This window comes from Pristiophorus japonicus, chromosome 18 (assembly GCF_044704955.1).
Source record: "Pristiophorus japonicus isolate sPriJap1 chromosome 18, sPriJap1.hap1, whole genome shotgun sequence".
NCBI lineage: Eukaryota > Metazoa > Chordata > Chondrichthyes > Pristiophoridae > Pristiophorus > Pristiophorus japonicus.
In genome coordinates this window covers 63,571,158-63,595,782 of record NC_091994.1, presented here as the reverse complement: position 1 = coordinate 63,595,782, position 24,625 = coordinate 63,571,158, and the positions used below count along the sequence as shown (strand labels likewise).

Below are 24,625 nucleotides of genomic sequence, written 5' to 3'. Positions count from 1 at the left end.
CTCGCTCCCCCCCCACACCCCACACCGCTCTCTCGCTCCCCACCCCACACCCCACACCGCTCTCTCGCTCCCCACCCCACACCCCACACCGCTCTCACGCTCCCCCCCACACCGCTCTCTCGCACCACCCCCACACCGCTCTCTCGCTCCCCCCCACACCCCACACCGCTCTCTCGCTCCCCACCCCACACCCCACACCGCTCTCTCGCTCCCCACCCCACACCCCACACCGCTCTCTCGCTCCCCACCCCACACCCCACACCGCTCTCACGCTCCCCCCCCACACCGCTCTCTCGCACCCCCCCCACACCGCTCTCTCGCTCCCCCCCACACCCCACACCGCTCTCTCGCTCCCCACCCCACACCCCACACCGCTCTCTCGCTCCCCACCCCACACCCCACACCGCTCTCTCGCTCCCCACCCCACACCCCACACCGCTCTCACGCTCCCCCCCCACACCGCTCTCTCGCACCCCCCCCACACCGCTCTCTCGCTCCCCCCACACCCCACACCGCTCTCTCGCTCCCCCCCACACCGCTCTCTCGCTCCCCCCCACACCGCTCTCTCGCTCCCCCCCCACACCCCACACTGCTCTCACGCTCCCCCCCCACACCGCTCTCTCGCTCCCCCCCCACACCCCACACCGCTCTCTCGCTCCCCCCCCACACCGCTCTCTCGCTCCCCACCCCCCCCACACCTCTCTCTCGCTCCCCCACCCCTCCACACCTCTCTCTCGCTCCCCCCTCCACACCTCTCTCTCGCTCCCCCCTCCACACCTCTCTCTCGCTCCCCCCTCCACACCTCTCCCTCGCTCCCCCCTCCACACCTCTCTCGCTCCCCCCTCCACACCTCTCTCTCGCTTCCCCCCCCCCCACACCCCTCTCTCGCTTCCCCTCCCCACACCTCTCTCTCGCTTCCCCCCCCCCCACACCCCTCTCTCGCTTCCCCTCCCCACACCTCTCTCTCACTCCCCCCCCACACAACTCTCTCTCGCGCCCCCCCACACCCTTCTCTCGCTCCCCCCCCACATCCCACACCGCTCTCTCGCTCCCCCCCCCACATCCCACACCGCTCTCTCGCTCCCCCCCCCACATCCCACACCGCTCTCTCGCTCCCCCCCCACATCCCACACCGCTCTCTCGCTCCCCCCCCACACCCCACACCGCTCTCTCGCTCCCCCCCGCCCTCCCCACACCCTTCTCTCGCTCCCCCCCCACATCCCACACCGCTCTCTCGCTCCCCCCCGCCCTCCCCACACCCTTCTCTCGCTCCCCCCCCACATCCCACACCGCTCTCTCGCTCCCCCCCCACATCCCACACCGCTCTCTCGCTCCCCCCCCACACCGCTCTCTCGCTCCCCCCCCACACCGCTCTCTTGCTGCCCCCACCCACACCTTTCTCTCGCTCCACACACCCCACACCCCTCTCTCCCCCTCCCCACACCTCTCTCTCCCCACCTCTCTCTCCCCCTCCCCACACCTCTCTCTTTCCCCCCCACACCTCTCTCTTCCCCCCCCCACCACCTCTTTCCCCCCCCACACCTCTCTCTTCCCCCCCCCCACACCTCTCTCTTCCCCCCCCCACACCTCTCTCTTTCCCCCCCCCCACACCTCTCTCTTCCCCCCCCCCACACTTCTCTCTCGCTCCCCCCCCCCAACACCTCTCTCTCGCTCCCCCCCACCTCTCTCTCGCTCCCCCCCCCACACCTCTCTCTCGCTCACCCCCCCCACACCTCTCTCTCGCTCACCCCCCCCACACCTCTCTCTCGCTCACCCCCCCCACACCTCTCTCTCGCTCACCCCCCCCACACCTCTCTCTCGCTCACCCCCCCCACACCTCTCTCTCGCTCACCCCCCACACCTCTCTCTCGCTCCCCCCCACACCTCTCTCTCTCGCTTCCCCCCCCACACCCCTCTCTCGCTCCCCCCCCACACCCCTCTCTCGCTACCCCCCCACGCCCCTCTCTCGCTCCCCCCCACACCCCTCTCTCGCTGCCCCCCCACACCCTACACCTCTCTCTCGCTCTCCCCCCCCACACCTCTCTCTTGCTCCCCCCCACACCTCTCTCTCTCCCCCCACACCTCTCTCTCGCTCCCTCCCCCACACCCCTCTCTCGCTACCCCCCCACACCCCACACCTCTCTTTCGCTCCCCCCCACACCCCACACCTCTCTCTCGCCTCCCCCCCCACACCTCTCTCTCGCTCCCCCCCCACACCTCTCTCTCGCTCCCCCACCCACACCTCTCTCTCGCTCCCCCACCCACACCTCTCTCTCGCTCCCCCACCCACACCTCTCTCTCGCTCCCCCACCCACACCTCTCTCTCGCTTCCCCCCCCCCACACCCTCTCTCTCGCTCTCGCCACCCCACACCTCTCTCTCGCTCTCCCCCCCCCCCACACCTCTCTCTCGCTCCCCTCCCCTCACCCCCCCACCACCTCTCTCTCGCTCCCCCCCCCACACCTCTCTCTCGCTCCCCCCCCCACACCTCTCTCCCGCCCCCCCACCTCTCTCCCCCACCACCTCTCTCTCTCCCCTCCACACCTCTCTCTCGCTCCCCCCTCCACACCTCTCTCGCTCCCCCTCCACACCTCTCTCGCTCCCCCTCCACACCTCTCTCTCGCTCCCCCCTCCACAACTCTCTCTCGCTCCCCCCTCCACAACTCTCTCTCGCTCCCCCCTCCACAACTCTCTCTCGCTCCCCTCCCCACACCTCTCTCTCTCGCTCCCCCCCACACCTCTCTCTCACTCCCACCCCCCCACCGCTCTCTTGCTCTCCCACCCCCACCGCTCTCTTGCTCTCCCACCCCCACCGCTCTCTCGCTCTCCCACCCCCCCCCATCGCTCTCTCGCTCTTCCCCCCCCCCCCACCGCTCTCCCCAACCCCGCCCACCGCTCTCTCGCTCTTACCCCCCCCCACCGCACTCTCGCTCTTCCCACCCCTCACCGCACTCTCGCTCTCCCCCCCCCCCACCGCTCTCTCTCTTCCCCCCCCACCACCGCTCTCGCTCTCTCCCCCCCCGACCACCGCTCTCTCCCCCCCCGACCACCGCTCTCTTCCCCCCCCCGACCACCGCTCTCTCCCCCCCCCGACCACCGCTCTCTTACCCCCCCGACCACCGCTCTCTTACCCCCACGACCACCACCGCTCTCTCCCCCCCTCCGCACCGCTCTCTCCCCCCCCCGCACACCGCTCTCCCCACCCCCCACACCTCTCTCCCCCCCCCACACCCCTCTCTCGCTGCACCCCCCCACACCCCTCTCTCGCTGCCCCCCTCACATCCCACACCTCTCTCTCGCTCCCCCCCCCACACCCCTCTCTCGCTCCCCCCCCACACCCCTCTCTCGCTCCCCCCCCACACCCCTCTCTCGCTCCCCCCCCACACCCCTCTCTCGCTCCCCCCCCACACCCCTCTCTCGCTCCCCCCCCACACCCCTCTCTCGCTCCCCCCCCACACCCCTCTCTCGCTCCCCCCCCACACCCCTCTCTCGCTCCCCCCCCACACCCCTCTCTCGCTCCCCCCCCACACCCCTCTCTCGCTCCCCCCCCACACCCCTCTCTCGCTCCCCCCCCACACCCCTCTCTCTCGCTCCCCCCCCCCACACCTCTCTCTCTCTCGCTCCCCCCCCACACCTCTCTCTCGCTCCCCCCCCACACCTCTCTCTCGCTCCCCCCCCACACCTCTCTCTCGCTCCCCCCCACACCCCTCTCTCGCTTCACCCCCCACACCCCTCTCTCGCTCCCCCCCCACACCTCTCTCTCGCTCCTCCCCCACACCCAACACCTCTCTCTCGCTCCCCCCCCCACACACCTCTCTCGCTCCCCCCCCACACACCTCTCTCGCTCCCCCCCCACACACCTCTCTCGCTCCCCCCCCCACACACCTCTCTCGCTCCCCCCCCCACACCTCTCTCGCTCCCCCCCCCACACACCTCTCTCGCTCCCCCCCCACACCTCTCTCTCGCTCCCCGCCCCCCACACCTCTCTCGCGCTCCCCCCCCCCCCAACACCTCTCTCTCGCTCCCCCTCCCCACACACCACACCTCTCTCTCGCTCCCCCCCCCCACACCTCTCTCTCGCTCCCCGCCCCGCACACCTCTCTCTCGCTCCCCCCGCCCCAACACCTCTCTCTCGCTCCCCCCCCGCCACACCTCTCTCTCGCTCCCCGCCCCACCTCTCTCTCGCTCCCCCCCACACCTCTCTCTCGCCCCCCACATCCCTCTCTCGCCCCCCACATCCCACTCTCGCTCCCCCCCCCACCGCTCTCTCGCTCCCTTCCCCCCCCCCCCACCGCTCTCTCGCCCCCCCCACCGCGCTCTCGCCCCCCCCCGCCGCTCTCTTGCTCGCTCCCCCCCACCGCTCTCTCCCCCACCCCCCACCGCTCTCTCGCTCTCTTTCCCCCCCCCCCACCGCTCTCTCGCTCTCTTCCCCCCCCCCACCGCTCTCTCGCTCTCCCCCCCCCAACCGCTCTCTCGCTCTCTTCCCCCCCCACCGCTCTCTCGCTCTCCCCCCCCACCGCTCTCTCGCTCTCTTCCCCCCCCCACCGCTCTCTCGCTCTCCCCCCCCACCGCTCTCTCGCTCTCCCCCCCCACCGCTCTCTCGCTCTTCCCCCCTCCCCTCCCCCACACCACCACCACTCTCTTGCTCCCATTCTATCCCCCAGCACTCTTATTCTCTCTCCCCTCATTCTCCTCCCCCCCCTCGCGATCATTTACTCTCTTTCAGAAGGCCGTGAAAATCTTTGTGTAGGTAATCACAACGATATTCTAGGCAAAAGTCCTGCAGATAACCTTAAAGCCTTAGAAGCAGCTCCAGTGGCAATGAACTCCACGCGGATTGCCGCACTTCCGGCTTCCTCGTATATCGCACTGCGCGACCAGATCGAGCGTGCATGCGCAAAAAAAGGGTGGAGTCTAAGATGCACATGCGCAGAAGGGCACAAAAAAGTTGGTGCAATCATTGTTAAAAAAAGTCTGCCATTTTACACAGAATTTACAGCACAGAAACAGGCCATTCAGCTCAAATGGTATTTGACTGTGTTTATGCTCCACACAAGCCTCCTCGCACCCTACATCATGTAACCCGATCACCATAACCTTCTATTCCTTTCTCCCTCATGTACTTATCTAGTTTTCTCTTAAATGCATCAATGCTATTTGCCCCAACCGCTCCATGTGGTAGCAAGCCACACTCTAACCACTCTCCACACTTCAGGAGGTTTCTCCTGAATTCCTTATTGGATTTATTCATGACGATATTGTATTTATGTACCTCTAATTTTGGATTCCCCCACAAGTGGAAACATCTCCACATCTACCCTATCAAATCCCTTCATAATTTTAAAGATATCTATTAGGTCACCCATCAGTCTTCTATTTTCTAGAGAAGCGAGCCCTAGCCTGAGCAGTCTTTCCTGTCAGTTCTGGTATCATCCTTGTAAATCTGGAGACCAAAACTGTGCAGTGTTCTAAGTCAGTCTAACCAATGTTCTATACAAGTTTAACATAACTTCTCTGCTTTTCAATTCTATTCCTCTGGAAATGACCCCGGCCCGGCCCGGCCCGCCCCCCAGTGCTTTATTTGCAATTTTTATGGCCTTGTTAACCTGATTCTGGTTCTGGGCGGTTGACCTCTCAGGCCAGCACTTCAGGCTGGTTACGGTTGAAAAGAGCGAACTTGACTGCGTGTATGAACAATTACCGTGGAACATTATAAACGAGGCAACCTTTTTTTGGTCCCCCGTTATCTCACGGGCAGAAATTTATCACCATGCTTAAGATTCTCCAAAATCAAGCTACTGGGAGATTTACATGGGTAGAGTTTTCATCTGCTGATTGGTGGCCTGCAACTTCTCTCGCTTGACCAACTCCAAGTAGCATGATGCAGGTGAACAAATGAGTTTAATCAACTGAAACCGTGCAGCTTACCAACAAAGAGCGCTGCTAAGCCTCCCCTTGCATGTCCCACTGAGACTCATTACAGTACTGACTTACAGGGTTCTTTAAAGCAATGTAGGAAGAATCCCAGTGCCCAGTGACAGATCCACCCTTCCAGGTCTGAATAGTGAGCCAGTTGCCAAGTCAATCATCAGAACCCTGAAGTACTGCACAGGTATTAGATTTGACTCGGTTCTGATTATCTTTCACCAAACATCTCGGGCGTTAAATTGGTTAGCCTCCGAAAATAGGTGCAGGGATCGTGATGCGTAGAATGCATGCAGCACGCCAACTTCGTGCTGCCTGCTAATTATAATGATTTCTGCGTGTAGCCAGCATTCCCCCGCTGTTCATTGGCTGCACACATCAGCAGACGGCCCAATAACTTCACTAACTTGCACCGCTTAAATCTAGCCTGCACCACTTAAAGGCCAGGTGCAGAGGCCAGAGCAGGTACTCGGAGTCATTCTGCAACTGAATCTAACCTGGGAAAGAGACAAGAATGGCTGACTATGGAGAGCATGGGACCCCAAACTTTCGGACGCTGCACTGGAAGTCTTGGTGGAGGAGGTAGACAGGAGGAGAGGTGTCCTGTATCCTGACAAAGGCTGATGGGTACACACCAAATGCTTGGTGCATTGGGAAGCCTGCCAGAAAATCTGCCTTCAATTTCAAGGAGCATGGAGGAGTCAGTCACCAACTTGACACAGGGCTTTACGCAGAGCTTGCAGCTCATCCTTTCCAGCATGGAACGGGTGGCCATTTACATCAACACACTTGTGGAACCAACCACGATGCAGCGTCTGATGACCGATGTCTCAGCTTCCATTGTAGCACAAGCAGCAGCTACCCAATGTCGGAGTGCTGCAGTGGAGGTTCAGACTGCTGCCATCATGACTCTGGATACCAGTGCTCAGAGGAGTTTCCAGGGTGTCACAGCAGTCCAGCAATCTGTTCTCCAATAGATGACTAGGAACGCTGAGGCGCCATCCTGCGAGAGTGACCGTGGCTCCATGGAGCACGACCCTGCTGTCTTCTCTTCGGACGACAGCATTAGTGGTCACAACCCTGCCACTCCACTAGTGCCCTTGCTGTTGCCCGTCCGTCAGCCAGCCAGCCCATGTCGAGGTGGTGCAGTCTGTAGCCGGGCCTTCTGGGCCCAGAGCTGCTCACGGTTGTCCTCCAAGGCCATCTGCTGTCTCCTCCACTGAATGTCACAACCCTGGAACTTATAAAACCATCCAAGAACCACCCAGCACCCCTGGGCTCACTGACCTACATTGGCTCTCATTCCACAAACACCTCAAATTTAAACTATTCAGTCTCATGTTTAAATCCCTTCACGGGCTCACCCTCCCCTATCTCTGTAACCTTGTTCAGTCCTACAACCCTCCGAGAACTCTGACCTATACCTTTCGGCTCTATCGGTGTCCATGCCTCAAGCTGCGTAGGCCCCAAGTGCTCTCCACCACCCAGTTCTCCTTTAAGACTCTCTTTAAAATCAGCCTCTTTGATCAGACTTTTAGTCACTCCATCTATATCTCTTCCTTTGTTTCAGTCTGAACTGTGTATATATCTTGGTCACAAAAAAATTTACTTTCTAACAATCCCCTCCAAGTAATGAATGAATTCTGTGAAAAATAGGTGCACTGAAAAAACTTCTACAGGATACGGTCCCCCAGCAGGCAATTCTTTTCGGTACACCATCACCTATTTCCTACTGCCAAGTCACTTTTCAATCCAGTTAGCTAATCTGTAATAATCCTAACCTCATTCGGGGAGAGCTGAATCAAATGCCTTCTCGAAACAATATCCAATGAATAGCCCTCATAAAATCTCTTAGCCTTTAGTTATCTGCTTAAAAAATTCCCAGGCGTGTCCCCTCGGTTTGAAACCGCACCGTGCACCTGTGCTCTTTAAATAAACACTGCTAACATTCCAGATTGTGCTCGAGCATTTTCCCCCTCTCAAAGGGCCCAAGTTTCCACAGGATAAAAAACGGGCGCCCCTCCGAGCTGGGCGCCCGTTTTTTGCGCCTAAAACGGCACCAGAAAAAAAAAACGCTATTCTTGAGCGCTTTGCAGCTCCTTGTCTGTTTGGCGCAGCGCCCAGGGGGGCGGAGCCTACACTCGTGCCGATTTTGTAAGTGGGAGGGGGTGGGTACTATTTAAATTAGTATTTTTCCTGCCGGCAACGCTGCGCGTGCGCGTTGAAGCGTTCGCACATGCTCAGTGTGAAGAAAACATTGGCACTCGGCCATTTTTGTAGTTCTTTTTAGCTGTTTAATTTTTGAACATTTTTTATTAAAACCACATTGCCATCAGCACAGAGGCTTCCTTTCTCACTGTCTCCTTCCCCTCCATCCCCTCCATCCCCTGCGCGGCAACAAACCACTGTCTCCCTCCCCTCCCTCTCCTGCGCGGCAACAAGCCGCTGTCTCCTTCCCCTCCCTCCACGGCAACAGCCGCTGTCTCCTTCCCCTCCCTCCACGGCAACAAGCCGCTGTCTCCTTCCCCTCCCTCCCCTGCGCGGCAACAAGCCGCTGTCTCCTTCCCCTCCCTCCCCTGCGCGGCAACAAACGGCGGTTTCCTTCGAACGATGGCTGAAGCACTTTCACACAGGTAGGAAGATGGTTTATTTAATCTTTTCTTTGCTTATAAATGTTTATCCAGGTTGGATTTATTTGTATAATATTTGTAGAAGTATAAATAAGGATTGATTGTAGAATTTAATGACTTCCCTTCCCCCCCGCCTCCCCCCTCGTTCTGGACGCCTAATTTGTAACCTGCACCTGATTTTTTAATGTGTAGAACAGGTTTTTTCAGTTCAACAAAAATCTTCACTTGCTCCATTCTACTTTAGTTTGGAGTACGTTTTCACTGTGGAAACTTTGAAATCAGGCGTCAGTGGCCGGACACGCCCCCTTTTGAAGAAAAAATTCTGTTCTAAAGTAGAACTGTTCTACCTCACTAGAACTGCAGAAAAAAAAAATGTGGAGAATTGCGATTTCTAAGATAGTCCGTTCTCCACCAGTTGCTCCTAAAAATCAGGCGCAAATCATGTGGAAACTTGGGCCCAAAGTGTTGGAGTAACGGATACATTTTCTCCCAGGTTCCAGTTTCACTCCTTTTTTAAAAAAATGATTAGGATAATATTTGCTATCCTCCAATCTGCAGATTCAGCTTGAGCGTCTATAGCTTCTAGAATATAATTTACAAAACCTTAATTTCCTTAATTTTGCTCGGGTGAATCAGAACGGGTCTAGGTGCCTGTTTACAATCAATTCTTGGAGTTTGTTCAAACCATATGCAATAATCTGTACTATCTACTTGCACAAGAGTCTGGAGCCAAAATGGCCTGTAATGGGACAAATCTTTATTTGTAATGAATCTATAACACACGGCACTTGATTTTCCTTCATAAATTCTGTTGCCAATAGACCTTTTAAAGGGCTTAAAATGATCTTAAACATACCATTGATAACAAGCATTCCTTAAAAATATCCCATTTGTATCTTCTGAAATTTCTGTTGCCTATTCATTTCTTCTAACGTGTCTTTTAGTTAATCTCAACTGGCTTTAGTAGAACTACGAGCCCTATTAGAATTATAGAATGGTTGCAACCATTCGGCCCGTGCCGACTCTTAGCTAGTCCCATTCTCCTGCCCTTTTCCTGTCACTCTATAATTTGTTTTCCTTCAGAAAGTAATCCAACTCCCTTTTGAAAGACAAGTTTGAGTCTGCTTCCACCATCCTTTCAGGCTGTGCATTCCAGAACCCAATCACTCGCTGTGTAAAAAAGTTTTTTCTTACATCGCCTTTGGTTCTTTTGCCAATCACCTTAAATCTGTGTCCTCTGGTTCTCGACCCTTCTGCCAATGGAAACAGTTTCTTTATCTACTCTGTCCAGACCCCTCATGATTTTGAACACTTCTATCAAATCTTCTCTCAATCTTCTCTGCTCCAAGGAGAACAACCCCAGCTTCTCCAGTCTATCAACATAACTGATGTACCTGGACACAGTTCTCCAGTTGGGGCTGAACCAGTGTTTTATACATTACTCATTACTTTTTGTTTTGGGAGTATTTTAAAATATTTTTGATAATTTCTGATCATCATTTAGCAATTTTGGTCTGGATAGCATGAAGGTTCACCTTTTCTCATAAGGATCTCTTTGTCTTCGATATCCTGTAAAATGATCTGGAAATACATTCACTTTTGCTTTTAATATAAATCAGTGCTTGAGCAAATATTTTCATTAACCGAGTGCCAGCTAATAAGCATGTTAATGGGCCGTCAGTAGTAGCAAAACATCCATTTCCCACATAACACATGAATTTGAACAGGGACCTCACATCTAAGGGAGAAAAATCAATTTGAGATAACTGAAGTCTAACATCATGACTGAAATAATCAATATGAAATTATTCCTTACCTTTCCTTTCAAGGTATGCAGTTAGGTCTAAAACTTCAGGAAAGCTAATGTAAGAGTTTAGTTTTTTCTTATGACCAGTTTGCCTGCAAAAGTTAAATTTGAGAAATTCAGTGTTGGCAAATTCTGACTCTGTAAAGCTTTAATGGCTTATAAAAAGGCTAAAAAAGTTACATGCTTACCCAATTGGAATCTTTTTTTGTTACAGTATTGACGTAGACTCCAAAAATTAACCTCAAATTCACAAAATTTGAAGTTCACAAACACTGATGCCATAATTTTCTGTGCTTCAAATTGAAATGCCAGTAGAAGCAGATTCAATAGTAACTTTCAAAAGGGCATTGGATATATACTTGAAAAGCAAAAAAAGTCTAGGGCTATGGAGAAAGAGCGGGGGAGTGACAATTTTCAAAAAGCCAGCATAGCTTTTGGGTCGCATGGCCTCCTTCTGTGCTGCAAGATTCGAGGATTCTGTAAGCGGTCACAACAAGCCTGCTGGAGGCGGAGTGCTTAAAGTTGCTGGGGCAGGCATTGGGAGGGACCCGGGACCTAAAGAACAGGTGGTGGATGGAGAAAGCACAGGAGATACAGCAGCTGGTCGACAGCCATGAGGTGCGAGGATTCTTCATCGCAGTCAAGGCCACCGACGGCCCCATCCCACTGCTGGCCAAGAACAGGGAAACACTCATCAAGGACACCGAGGCAGTCAGGGCCCGCTGGAAGGATATCTTCGAAGATCTCCTCAATCGAGACTCTGCCTTTGACTCGAGTGTTCTCGACTCCATCCCGCAGCATGCTACCCGCCACCACCTCAGTAAAACCCCAGCACTGCACAAGGTAGAAAAAGCCATAAAATAGCTTAAGAACAACAAGGCTACGGGAGCGGATGGAATCCCTGCTGAGACACTGAGGTATGGCGGAGAGGCACTGTTGGCGCGAATATATGACCTCATCTCTCTCTCATCTGGAGGGAAGAGAGCATGCCGGGAGATTTGAGATGCAGTGATCGTGACCATCTTTAAAAAAGGGGACAAGTCCGACTGCGGCAACTACACGGGAATCTCCCTGTCAGCCACTGGTAAAGTCGTCGCTCGAATCCTCCGCAACCGTCTTCTCCCTGTGGCCAAGGAGCTCCTCCCAGAGTCACAGTGCAGATTTCATCCCCGATGGGGCACAACGGACATGATTTTTGCAGCGCAATAGCTGCAGGAAAAATGCAGGGAACAGCACCAGCCCTTTTACATGGCCTTTTTCGACCTTACAAAGGCCTTTGACACTGTCAACTGCGAGGGTCTATGGAGCGTCCTCCTCCATTTCGGATTCCCCCAAAAGTTTGTCAACATCCTCCGCCTGATCCACGACGACATGCAGGCCGTGATCCTTACTAACGGATCCATTACAGACCCAATCCACATCCGGACTGGGGTCAAACAGGGCTGTGCCATCGCCCCAACCCTCTTCTCAATCTTCCTCGCTCTACCTCAGTAAACAAGCTCCCCGCTGGAGTGGAACAAAACTATAGAATCAGTGAGAACCTGTTCAACCTTCGCCGTCTGCAGGCCAGATCCAAGACCACCCCAACATCTGTCGTCGGGCTACAGTACGCGGACGACGCCTGCGTCTGCGCACATAGAGAGGCTGAATTCCAGGACATAGTCGACGTATTTACTGAGATGTACGAAAGCATGGGCCTCACGCTAAACATCCGTAAGACAAAGGTCCTCCACCAGCCTGTCCTCTCCGCACAGCACTGCCCCCGTCATCAAGATCCACGGCGCGGCCCTGGACAATGTGGACCATTTCCCATACCTCGGGAGCCTCTTATCAACAATGATAGCAGACATTGATGACGAGATTCAACACCGCCTCCAGTGCGACCTTCGGCCGCCTGAGGAAAAGTGTGTTCAAAAACCAGGCTCTCAAATCTATCACCAAGCTCATGGTCTACAGGGCTGTTGTAATACCCGTCCTCCTGTATGGCTCAGAGACATGGACCACGTACAGTAGACACCTCAAGTCGCAGGAGAAATACCAACAATGTCTCAGCAAGATCCTACAAATCCCCTGGGAAGACAGACGCACCAACATTAGCGTCCTCAACCAGACCAACATCCCCAGCATTGAAGCATTGACCACACTTGATCAGCTCCGCTGGGCAGGCCATATCGTCCGCATGCCAGACACGAGACTCCCAAAGCAAGCACTCTACTCGGAACTCCTTCACGGCAAATGAGCCAAAGGTGGGCAGAGGAAACGTTACAAGGACACCCTCAAAGCCTCCCTGATAAGTGCAACATCTCCACTGCCACCTGGGAGTCCCTGGCCAAAGACCGCCCTAATTGGAGGAAGTGCATCTGGGAGGGCGCTGAACACCTTGAGTCTCATCGCCGAAAGCATGCAGAAATCAAGCGCAGGCAGTGGAAAGAGCGAGCGGGAAAACCAGTCCCACCCACCCTTACCCTTAACCTGTGACAGAGACTGTGGTTCTCGTATTGAACTGTTCAGCCACATAAGGACTCATTTTAAGAGTGGAAGCAAGTCTTCCTCGATTCCAAGGGACTGCCTATGATGATGAACTTAAAGTTGTGCATTTCTGGATGGCGCTACTATACACAACCGCCACCAAAATGGACCACTGGCAGAATCTACAAATTTTCAATCTGGATGAGGGAATTGATTAAAGCACGAGAGTGCTTTATCCAAAGCCAAAACCGCTACCTCACATTAAGCATGGACTTAATGCAACAAATAAAACAGATTCTCCAAAGTGGATGACTATGTAGTAATGAAAATCATTACAGAACACTTATAAAACTTTGAGTACCATGATTCTTTAGCAAACGCCTGAAAACACAGAAAAGTCCATTTAAATGGAGCTGAATTTTAGTCTGCGCTGCATCAACAAATTAAACCACTGCAAGCCATGAGAAACAGGACTTGGACATAGCACTAACAACTAAAAAAACAGTGGGATCGAAGGTTACTGACTGGGTTCCTAAAGAAGCAGTGTCCTAGTGCAGTGTCCTAGTGGTTATACAGGAATTTGGATGATCTTTCATTTTTATGTGAATGTTGAACAAATGCAAAGGCATATTGTGCTCGATGCTTTTTTGAATAAATGGTAAAAGGCTAAAATTTTTTGCAAAATGTAATATTGTAAATGGGGAAATAATGCATGCAAGCAATGGTCATTTAGCATCGTCCATCCCATTTCAGGACTGCTCTGTGCTGATCTCAATCTTGGCATTTTAGACAAAATAGTGGGTTTAAAAAAAATAGCCAGGCGACCTGCTACTATATGTTGTTTTTCCAAGTGACAAGTCCTCATGCATCAATGTCATTGGCAGGATCAGGCACGACTGCGATTTCCCATACCCAATGTGGTGGAACAGCCTGCACACACACATTATCTGAACTAACACACACAGAACTGCCACCTGAGCAAGGTAATGGAGGGCAAACAACAACCTCTGGGACAGGACTCCAACAAGAATGGGCAGAAAATTGGACAAACAAGGTGGAACACAGGCATCTTATTCTTTGAGAGCAAGTTACATCTTCTTCTAACTTCTGCAGTACAGCAGGACCTGGGGGTACTTGTGCATGAAACACAAAAGGATAGTATGCAGGTACAGCAAGTGATCAGGAAGGCCAATGGTATCTTGGCCTTTATTGCAAAGGGGATGGAGTATAAAAGCAGGGAAGTCTTACTACAGTTATACAGGGTATTGGTGATACTGCGTGCAGTTTTGGTTTCCATATTTACAAAAGGATATACTTGCTTTGGAGGCTGTTCAGAGAAGGTTCACTAGGTTGATTCCGGAGATGAGGGGGTTGACTTATGAGGAAAGGTTGAGTAGGTTGAGCCTCTACTCATTGGAATTCAGAAGAATGAGGTGTGATCTTATCAAAACGTATAAGATTATGAGGGGGCTTGACAAGGTGGATGCAGAGAGAATGTTTCCACTGATAGGGGAGACAATCTTAGAATAAGGGACCGCCCATTTAAAACAGAGGAGAAGGAATTTCTTCTCTGAGGGTTGTGAATCTGTGGAATTCGCTGCCTCAGAGAGCTGTGGAAGCTGGGACATTGAAAAAATTTAAGACAGAAAGAGACAGTTTCTTAAACGATAAGGGGATAAGGCGTTATGGGGAGCGGGCAGGGAAGTGAACCTGAGTCCATGATCGTATTAAATGGCGGAGCAGGCTACTCCTGTTCCTATTTCTTATGTTCTTATGTTCTAACCTCTCCCCACCCCATGATGTATGTGATTCCCACACTCGAGTTGATTCAAAAGCTACGCATGGAAGTGTGAAGGAATGTGAACTACCATAAACAGAATCACTCATTTGTGAAACTGAATCACCACAAATTGTAGAAATCAATCATAAAACCGCACGGACATTTTTTTTCCAGAGCGACAATTTTAATACTTATTTTGATGTACATGTTCTACCGCAGGCCTTTAAATTATACAGCAAGTCATGGTTCTAAAACTGACTGCATAGACAATTGTACCTAAGTAAACACACATTCTGGGAAAACAAGCACAAGTATTTACTGATGATGCTTTCATCAAATTAAACATGACTGACCTGTCAAAAACAAACCTCAAAAGCTGCAAATTGAGGGTTCTTGGAAGGCTGAGTAGTTTAATTTTTCTGGTGGCATTCTGTTTGTCCTGACATTCATCACAAAAGTACCTGTTATCCCCTTCCAGCTTTTCTTCCTGAAATAAAATTTAAGATTAATGCAAAAACATTCAAAGCAAATTTTACATGCATCAATTGATTTTCCTTAAATAGCAAATGCTATTTATATTATCATTTTCATTACCAAGCTATGGGGATTGTGCAACACCTCAGTTCCGTCCACAAGCGTGATCCCGAGCTTCCGGTAGCCTGTCATTTTAATTCACCATCCCACTTCCATTCTAACCCCTTTGTCCTCTGCCTCCTACACTGTTCCAATGAAGCTCAACATTAGCTCAATTTTCCCCAAAATCATTTCTTGGCATATTGCCAGAGTACACCCGTTTTTCTAGTCCAGAACTACTCCAAAAATAAAAGTGTGCCAAGTTTCCCCACTGTATTTTTCAAAATTGGCACCGCGCAGCCTGCCTTTGGGGGTGGTGGAGCCTACTGTCTGTGCCGAAAAAATTATGCCGTCCCTTCTGCGCATGCATGGGAAAAAAAAAAAGAGACATTTTTGACGTGATTCCTATGGGTGCGCATGCGCAGTACAACTCCCGGTCTGCAATCGACCATTTTTAAAGAGCCAGTTATGTGTGTGAGAACGTTGAGTGTTGTATGAGAACTGTTATCATTGGAAAAATCAGGAGCTGCAATAAAAGATGCAACGTGGCGCCAGGACCAAGAATTTCTTACAGGATGAAGTGGAGACACTAGTTACTCTGATTGAGGGCAGATGGCAGGAACTGGACACCAGCAGAGGTCACATAAAAGTTCCACCCAAGAAATGAAGCAACGTTGGATAACTGTGCAATGATGACCACCCCGAGGTCTGCAGGCCAGTGCAATAAGTGGCAGGACCTTGGTCAAGTAGTTAGTGTAAGTAATATTTTCATTTTTCACTGGAATTGCAATTGTAAATGTGACCATCTGTATATGTCCCACCCGGCAGAAAGACACCTTCTGTAAAATGTTATATTTTCATCTTTGCAAAGGAAAGCAGCACACAACAAGAAAGAACTCGAACAGGAGGCAGCCTGACAAATCTGCACCCACTGACACCCTTGGAAGAGGGTCACTGCTTTGATGGGTCCTGCCTGGAGAATAGCAACTACCACTGCACAAGCTGGGCCCACACTTGAGGGAGAAGGTAAGTCCTGCAAATTCCAGTCTCGCTTTTCTAAACGTTAAGTACGGCGTGGGCTAGCTATGCTTTGGTTCATGGGGATGTCTCCCTCAGCTACGCTTTGGTTGATGCAATGTGCTATCATTCATGGTGGTCCTTCAAATCAGCCTGCTGCCTGCGCTGTGTGAGTCGACTCATGCCACCCACCCTGCCCCCTCCTCTGCTGCTAACCATTTGTCTGTTCGGTTATATTTTGCAGAACTTGAGGCTAACCCTGACGATGCAGATTATTCAGACAAGGATGAGCATGAAGGGGAGAATATCTTCCAATCCCACCTTCCAGACCAAGAGCATGGGGGTAAAGGTGAGGGGATGAATGAAGTCCCCACTGTTTTACGGACTTGAGGCGGTGGCAGGTCCCTTCCGAGTAGTGGTTTGAGCGTTGGTGGGACATTCCATGGTTTCCCACCGTCCGAGGCTGCGGGTCCCAGTGATGGGATGCAGCGAGGCACACCCAGGGCCCCACCGTCCGAGGCTGCGGGTCCCAGTGGTGGGGTGCAGCAAGACACACCCAGGGCCCCACTGTCCGAGGCGACGGGTCCCAGTGGGATGCAGCAAGACACACCCAGGGCCCCACCGTCCGAGGCTGCGGGTCCCAGTGGTGGGGTGCAGCAAGACACACCCAGGGCCCCACTGTCCGAGGCGACGGGTCCCAGTGGGATGCAGCAAGACACACCCAGGGCCCCACCTTCCGAGGCGACGGGTCCCAGTGGGATGCATCGAGGCACACCCAGGGCCCCACCGTCCGAGGTGACGGTCCCAGTGGTGGGGTGCAGTAAGACACACCCAGGGCCCCACCGTCCGAGGCGACGGTCCCAGTGGTGGGGTGCAGCAAGACACACCCATGGCCCCACTGTCCGAGGCTGCGGGTCCCAGTGGTGGGGTGCAGCAAGACACACCCAGGGCCCCACTGTCCGAGGCGACGGGTCCCAGTGGGATGGCAGCAAGACACACCCAGGGCCCCACCTTCCGAGGCGACGGGTCCCAGTGGGATGCAGCGAGGCACACCCAGGGCCCCACCTTCCGAGGCTGTGGGTCCCAGTGGTGGGGTGCAGCAAGATACACCCAGGGCCGCACTGTCAGAGGCTGTGGGTCCCAGTGGGATGCAGCGAGGCACACCCAGGGCCTCACCTTCTGAGGAGGCGGGTCCCAGTGGTGGGGTGCAGTGAGCCACAACAAGGGCCCCACTGTCCGAGGCAGCGGGTTCCAGTGGGATGCTGCGAGCCACACCCAGAGAAGGGAAAAAGAGTTCGACCGCGCTCCTTCAGGTGCAGGATCTAACAGTTGTGGTTCACATGATGGCAATGAGTGCGTAGAGCATTGGTCTTGTGCGATCACTCCTGGACACCATCAGTGGGGTAGGTAATGAGGTAATGGGACTGTTGGGAGAAGTAACAACACTCTCACGAGAAATGGAAACACTATCCGGGAACATGAGGGAGGGGATATCTCAGTCAGCTGAAACCATGTCGGTGCACGAGGGAGGGAATGTCACAGGTAGGTGAGACACTGATGGCGAACATGAGGGAATGTTGGAGGTAGTTGAGACACTGACAGAGCACATGGAGGAAATTCTGAAGTTAGCTGCTGCAATAAGGGAACGCGCCTAGACCCCGCGCCCATTGACAGAATCAACCGTCACTCCCACTCCCACTCCAATCCCCAGATCAGCCTCTGAAGAGCACCAAGCCGGGCCCTCCACATTGTTTTTTTTTTTTTTTTTAAATTCGTAGCCAATCGTTCCAATTCTTTGTCAAATCACAAACGCCAGAGGTCACCTTGGGCCCATTCAAGGATCACTCTGCGCCAATGCTCTTAGCCAAAAGGCCTAGAGCCACTGCACCGTTCCTGGAAGTACTGCAATACCAGGTTCGTGCCATGGAGGTGGATGGGTCAGGCCCCTCACACACCTCCACATTGTTGCCTGCCACCCCCCCCATCAACAGGTGCACATTACCAGAGATGCTGGAAAGAATAAGCTTGGTACTCACCCAAGAAACACTGCGGGCAGGGGTGGCGGAGTCACCAAGAACAAGCGCGGCAGGTCGTGCTGTTGTTATTATTACTGTTGTAACTGTTCTTAAATTAAAAGTTTTTTTGTAAGTTATGTAAATTTACAAGTTTAAAAGTTTATTAGCGATCTTAACTGAAAACTTTAAAGTTTGATAAAAATATTCTTGTATTAAAGTTAAGTACAAGGAAATGTTTGTTAAAATTTTGAATAAAATATATTTTAAATTATAACTGAATCATTTCCATCATTTGTTCCATTAACACAACACATTACGGAACAGGTCTAAATAGTAAACATGGTCCATGTGGAATAGCTGCCGCTGAGCCTTCAGGCAGCAAAGCGTTCACGGATGAGTTGTTGGTGCAAGGCTCGAGCAATCGTTAAATGGGCATGACAGCCTGCCCTCCTCCGCCATCGAGCTCTGGGTTCAGGTAGTTGCATGGCTTTCTCGTCCTCCCCCTCCTCATTTGCATCTTCATCATTATCATCCACTCTCACTACAGGTGGGTCTTCTACTATCAGCTGCTGCTGCCTCATGATGGCTAAGTTACGCAGCATGCAGCACACAGCAGTGAACTGACCGACAATCTCAGGGGAGCATAGCAAGTAGCCTCCGGAATGGTCCAGGCATCAGAAACGCTGTTTCAAGATGCCAATGGTCCTCTCTATGATGCTGCGCCGCAATGTGCGACATGTTGCATTCCCGGTCAGCTTCCAGCGTAGGGACGTCATGAGCCAGGTGGCGAGGTCATACCCTTTGTCTCCCAATAGCCAGCTCTGTCCTTCAGGCTGCTGCTCAAACATGGCAGATATAACGCTCTCGCGTAGGATGAACGCATCTTGGGTGCTCCCAGGGTATCTTGCATCGACTGACATGATGCGATGCATGTCGTCATACACGAGCTACATATTAATGGAGTGGAAGCCTTTTCTGCTCCTGTACATCTCGGAATCCTCCAAAGATGCTCTCAAGGCGATATGGGTACAATCAATGCAGCCCTGTAGCTTTGGAAAGCCAGCAAACCTAGAGAAGCCCACAGCCCTGTCACGCATTGCCTGGGCGGTCATGGTTAACTTTATGTCGTCATTCCTCCAGGTATATAGTGCAGCTGTCACCTGCTGAATGCACACGTGTTGCATGTTGAGATATTACAGCTTTAATTATTTTCACATATGTATTTATAGTGTTGCATTCTCAGAAGTGCTTACAACAGTCCATGCTGGAATAAAACACTTGAATCAATGGACATCTATTTGCAAAACTACCATACCAGCTGCACTGGTTTAAAACTCCTGGCTGCAAAAAACCTATATGAATGGTTGGCATCAGTCCTAAAGCAGCTTGGAGACCAAGTATGCACTGGTCACCAAACAGGGGTCTGTACCTGGTCCTATATCTTGCACATTAGATCATGGCTGCAGTTTACCAACTGCATGATGGCAAGCAGTTCTTCAGCTCTCCAACTCGTCATTCCACTGCAAGGGGGCTGACTTTTCAGAACTAGCTTACATGCAGATTTACTTGTAAAATATGTTTATATTCATGCAGACTGCTCATCAACGTGCAAATATAAATACACGCTTTGAATATGAATTCACTGTCATTTCAAATACTAAGGGCTCAATTTTCCTGGATCATTTGCGCCGTTTTTTGGGTGCGTATTTATTTTTTCAAAGTTTCCCCCTGCGATCTGTGCTGGCGTAACGGAGTTAGTTACGATTTTTCTAGGCGAGTTTTTTTTGACGTAATAGTCATGTCAGCAGCAGTTTTCATAATTTTTCCGAGTTTGGCCAATAACTTTGCCTCCTAGGCCACTCCCGAAAAATCTTCTGATGAGTTAGCAGAAAGCAGCGCACACTGACAAATCGGCACTGAAAGACGCCAATGTTTTCAATCGAAGATTTTGGAGGGAATTAAGAACGCTTTAAAAACCAATAATAAAGTTAAATTTTTTTTTAAACCTGTCAACGTAGTAAATGGAATTTTTTTGGATTTCAGAAGTTTTCATTATTTAATCTTACTTACACGCCACCACCAAACGCCTTCAAGCAGGGCTGGAGGGTTGTAGCTTTGGCCGGCAGAATCGGCCCCGCGCCTGGACGCAGGGGCTCGGCTGGAAAACAAGCCCGGAGGCAGGGGGGAAAAGAGGGGAAGAAAAGAGAGGGAAGTGCCGACTAATCGGAAGCCTTCTCCACTGAGCCCAGGGAGAGAGGTGCCGATCAAAAGGCTTCTCAAGACTGTGTTTGGGGGAGGAGGGGAAAAGAGAATGAGGTGCCGATTGAAAGGCTGATGCACACCGAGCCCGGGGAGGGAGGTGCTGATCGGAAGGACTTCAGAAGACTGCAATGAGTTTGGGGGAGCAGAGAGAAGGGGGGGAAGCCACAAGACTGCAATGAGTTTGGGGGGGCGGGGAAGAAAAGAGTCACAAGACCTGGGTGTGGTCCATCCATACAGACCTTGGTGAGAGAGAAAACAAAGATCCTGTCCTGCCTGTCTTCCTGCTGTTTTGGGCTTCTTGCAAAGGTAAAATTTAACTATGGGGGAAATACTGACAATGCCATACCTTGTGCGAGCCTTCTGCATGATGGTGCTACGTAAGAGACAACTGATTCAACATCATCGCATGAGGAACATCAGAGCCCATATGGTGCTGAGCAGGAGGCCTTACCTACATCGGATAGATCGAGACAGGCGACCGTACCTGCACCTGAGTGATGCAAACTGTGTCAGAAGGCTGCGTTTCTGCAAAGAAGTTGTAACTGAGATCTGACAGTTGGTGAAAGCAGACCTGCAACTTGAAGCGTCATGAGAACTGCTTTGTCAGTTGAAGTGAAGGTGCAGCTACACTTTCATTCTATGCCTCCGGATCATTTCAAGCTATAATTGGGGATGTGTGCGCCATTTCTCAAAATGCAACACATGTCTGCATTCGGCAGGTGACAGCTGCGTTATATACCCGGAGGAATGACTACATAAAGTTCCCCATGACCACCCAGGCAATGCGTGATAGGGCTGTGGGCTTCTCCAGAGTTGCTGGCTTCCCAAAGGTACAGGGCTGCAATGATTGTACCCACATTGTCTTGCGAGCACCTTTGGAGGATTCAAAGATGTACAGGAACAGAAAAGGCTTCCACTCCATTAATGTGCAACTCACGTGTGACAATATGCATCGCATCATGTCAAGATACCCTGGAAGCACCCATGATGCGTTCATCCTACGCGAGAGCGTTATATCTGCCATGTTTCAACAGCAGCCAAAAGGGCAGAGCTGGCTACTGGGGGACAAAGGGAATGACCTCGCCAACTGGCTCATGACGCCCCGACATGTAGCCCGGATGGAAGCTGACCGGGAATACAACATGTCACACATTGCGACACGTAGCATCATAGAGAGGACCATTGTCATCTTGAAACAGCGTTTCCGATGTCTGGACCATTCCGGAGGCTACCTGCTATACTCCCCTGAAATTGTCGGTTAGTTTACTGTTGTGTGCTGCATGCCTTAGCGATCACAAGGCAGCAGCAGCTCGTGGGAGGCGACCCACCTGCGATAAGAGTGGCTGATAATGATGAGTGAGATGCAGATGACGAGGATGAGGAAGCCATGCAATGACCTGAACCTGGAGCACGACGGCAGGAGGGCGGGCCATGGTGACCCTTTAACGATTGCTCGAGCCTTGTGCCAGCAGCCCATGCTGCCTGAAGGCTCAGCGACAACTATTCCACGTGGACCATGTTTACTGTTGGACCTGTTCTGTAACGTTGTATTGTGTTCATGGAACAAATGATGGAAATGATTCTTGTTTACTTCAAAAGTTGTGTTAATAATGGAATAATGGAAATGATTCAGATTTAATGTAAAATATATTTTATTCAAAAGTTTAACAGTTCTTTGTACTTAACTTAAATAAAATTATTCTTGTATCAAACTTTAAAATTTTCAGTTACGATCACTTACAAACTTTATCACTTACTAACTTTTAAACCTGTAAATTTACATAACTTACAAAAATCTTTTAATTTGAGAAGGGTTAGAACAGTAACAATAATAACAGCAGCAAAGAAAGACTGCACCGAGCTCGCCTCCACCTTATTCTAAGACCGCCCGCCGCGCTTGTTCTTGGTGACCCCACCACCCTTGCCCGCAGGCGGTGGCACAGTGTTTCTGGGGTTGGTACCAAGCTTATCCTTTCTAAGCTCTCGAGTAGTGCGCACCGGTTTGGGGGGGGGGGGGGGGGGGGGGCGGGGGGAAGAGTGGGGTCGGCAGGTAGCAATGTGGAAGGCCCTGCTTGGCGCTCTTCAGAGGCTAGTATGGGGATTGGAGTGGGAGGGGCAGTTGATTCTGTCAATGGGCGCGGGGTCTGGGCATGTTCCCTTATTGCAGCAGCTAACTCCAACATGCCACCCAACATGAGCCCCGACAATGTCTCAACGACCTGCGACATTCCCTCCCTCATTTGAGCAAAACTGTCAACTACCTGTGACATTCCCTCACTCATGTTCAGTGAGTGTTTGCACCATCTCTGACATTCCCTCCCTGATGTACACTGACATCATTCCCATTTCCCGTGAGATTGCTGTTACTTCTCCCGACAGTCCCGCTATCTCGTCACCCACCCCACTGATGGTGTCCAGGAGTGATCGCGTAAGGTCAATGCTCTCTCAACTCATTGCCATCATGAGAAGAACATCTATTAGATCCTGCGCCGCAGGAGAATGCAGTCCAGCTCTCCTTCCCCTCCTCTCCATGGGTGTGGCTCGCACTCCACCACTGGGACCCGCAGCCTCGGAAGGTGGGGCCCTGGGTGTGCCTTGCTACACCACACCACTGGGACCCGCAGCCATGGACATTCTGAAACCATGGAATGTCCCACCAACACTCAAACCACTCGTCACGGAAGGGGCCGTCACCGCCATGAGTGGCACCTCCTCCAAAGTCAGTAAAACAGTGGGGACTTCATCCAGCTCCATCCTCTCCCCCTCACCCCCATGCACTTGGTCTGGAGGGTTGGATTCGAATAAGTTATCCTGTTCAGGCTGGTCCTCGTCTGAATTTTCTTCTACATCGTCCGGGTCGGCCTCAAGTTCTGCAAAATATAACAGACAAATGGTTAGTAGCAGAGGAGGGGGCAGGGTGGCATGAGTAGGCTCACACAGGCGGATTTGAAGGACCACGATGAATGATAGCACATTGCATCAACCGAAGCGTAGCTGACAGACATCCCCAGGAACCAAAGGATAACTAGCCCGCGCAGTACTTAACATTTAGCAAAGCCAGACTGTGGAATTTGCAGGACTTACCCTCTCCCTCGAGTGTGGGCTCAGTTTGTACACTGGTGATTGCTTTTCTCCAGGCAGGACCCATCAAAGCAGCGACCCTCTCTTCCAAGAGCGTCAGTGGGTGCACATTGGCCGGGCCCTCCTCCTGTTCGGGTTCTTTCTCGTTTGTTCTGTGACACTTTCCTTTGCAAAGATGAAAACATCATTTTTTTTTATTAAGAGAGGGTGCCTTTCTGCAGGGTGGGACATATACAGTTGGTCACATTTACAACTGCATTGAATAAATGAAAATATTACTTACACTAACTACTTGACCAAGGTCCTGCCACTTCTTTTTACACTGGCCTCCAGATCTCATGGTGGTCACCATCAATAATCTTCTGCAACTTGTTTTCACCGTTTCTTCATCCTGTAAGAAATTCTTGGTCCTTGCATTGCATTGCATCTTGTACTGCTGCAGCATCAATTTTTCCAATGCTCTCACACAGCACTCCTTCTCACACACACAACTGGCTCTTCAAAAATGGCTGATTGCCAACTCAGAGTTAGACTGCGCATGCGCGTCCATTGCAACGTCAAAAACGTCACTTTTTTTGTTGCGCATGTGCAGAAGGTGCGGCATCGTTTTTTGGGCGCAGACAGAAGGCTCCGCCCCCCCCCCCCCCCCCCGAGGCAACTGGACACATTGCGCGGTGCCAAATTTGAATTATACATCGGGGAAACTTTGGCAAAATATTTCCGGCGCATTTCTGGCTTAGAAAAACGTGAGTAGCTCTGGCAATAGGCCAGAAAACGGGCTTGGGCAAAATTGAGCCCTAAGTGAGGTACTAAATCCATAATGCATGTTGCGTTTCAAAAATGTTGATATGTTTGAAACAAGGGGAAAGAATTTCCATTGACAGGATTTGTACAGGTCAAACTTATGAACAGTAATAAAACACAAGAACATAAGAAATAGCAGGAACAGGCCTGCTCGAGCATGCTCCACCATTCAATATCATGGTTGAACTGCTACATCAACTCGACTTTCTCACCCCATCCCCATATCTACATAAGAACATAAGAAATAGGAGCAGAAGTAGGCC

The 24,625-nt window shown here is 51.9% G+C and overlaps 1 protein-coding gene across 1 annotated transcript in view; it reads right to left on the bottom strand.

Annotated features, from left to right (window-relative positions):
- Positions 1 to 24,625, bottom strand: part of usp48 (ubiquitin specific peptidase 48) — a 195,163-nt gene that overhangs the window by 109,642 nt on the left and 60,896 nt on the right. Inside the window, exons 7-8 of the mRNA XM_070860713.1 lie at positions 14,964 to 15,097; positions 10,371 to 10,453 (exon numbers count right to left, since the gene is read on the bottom strand). Coding sequence (XP_070716814.1) covers positions 10,371 to 10,453; positions 14,964 to 15,097 — 217 coding nt within the window. The remainder of the gene's footprint in view (positions 1 to 10,370; positions 10,454 to 14,963; positions 15,098 to 24,625) is intronic.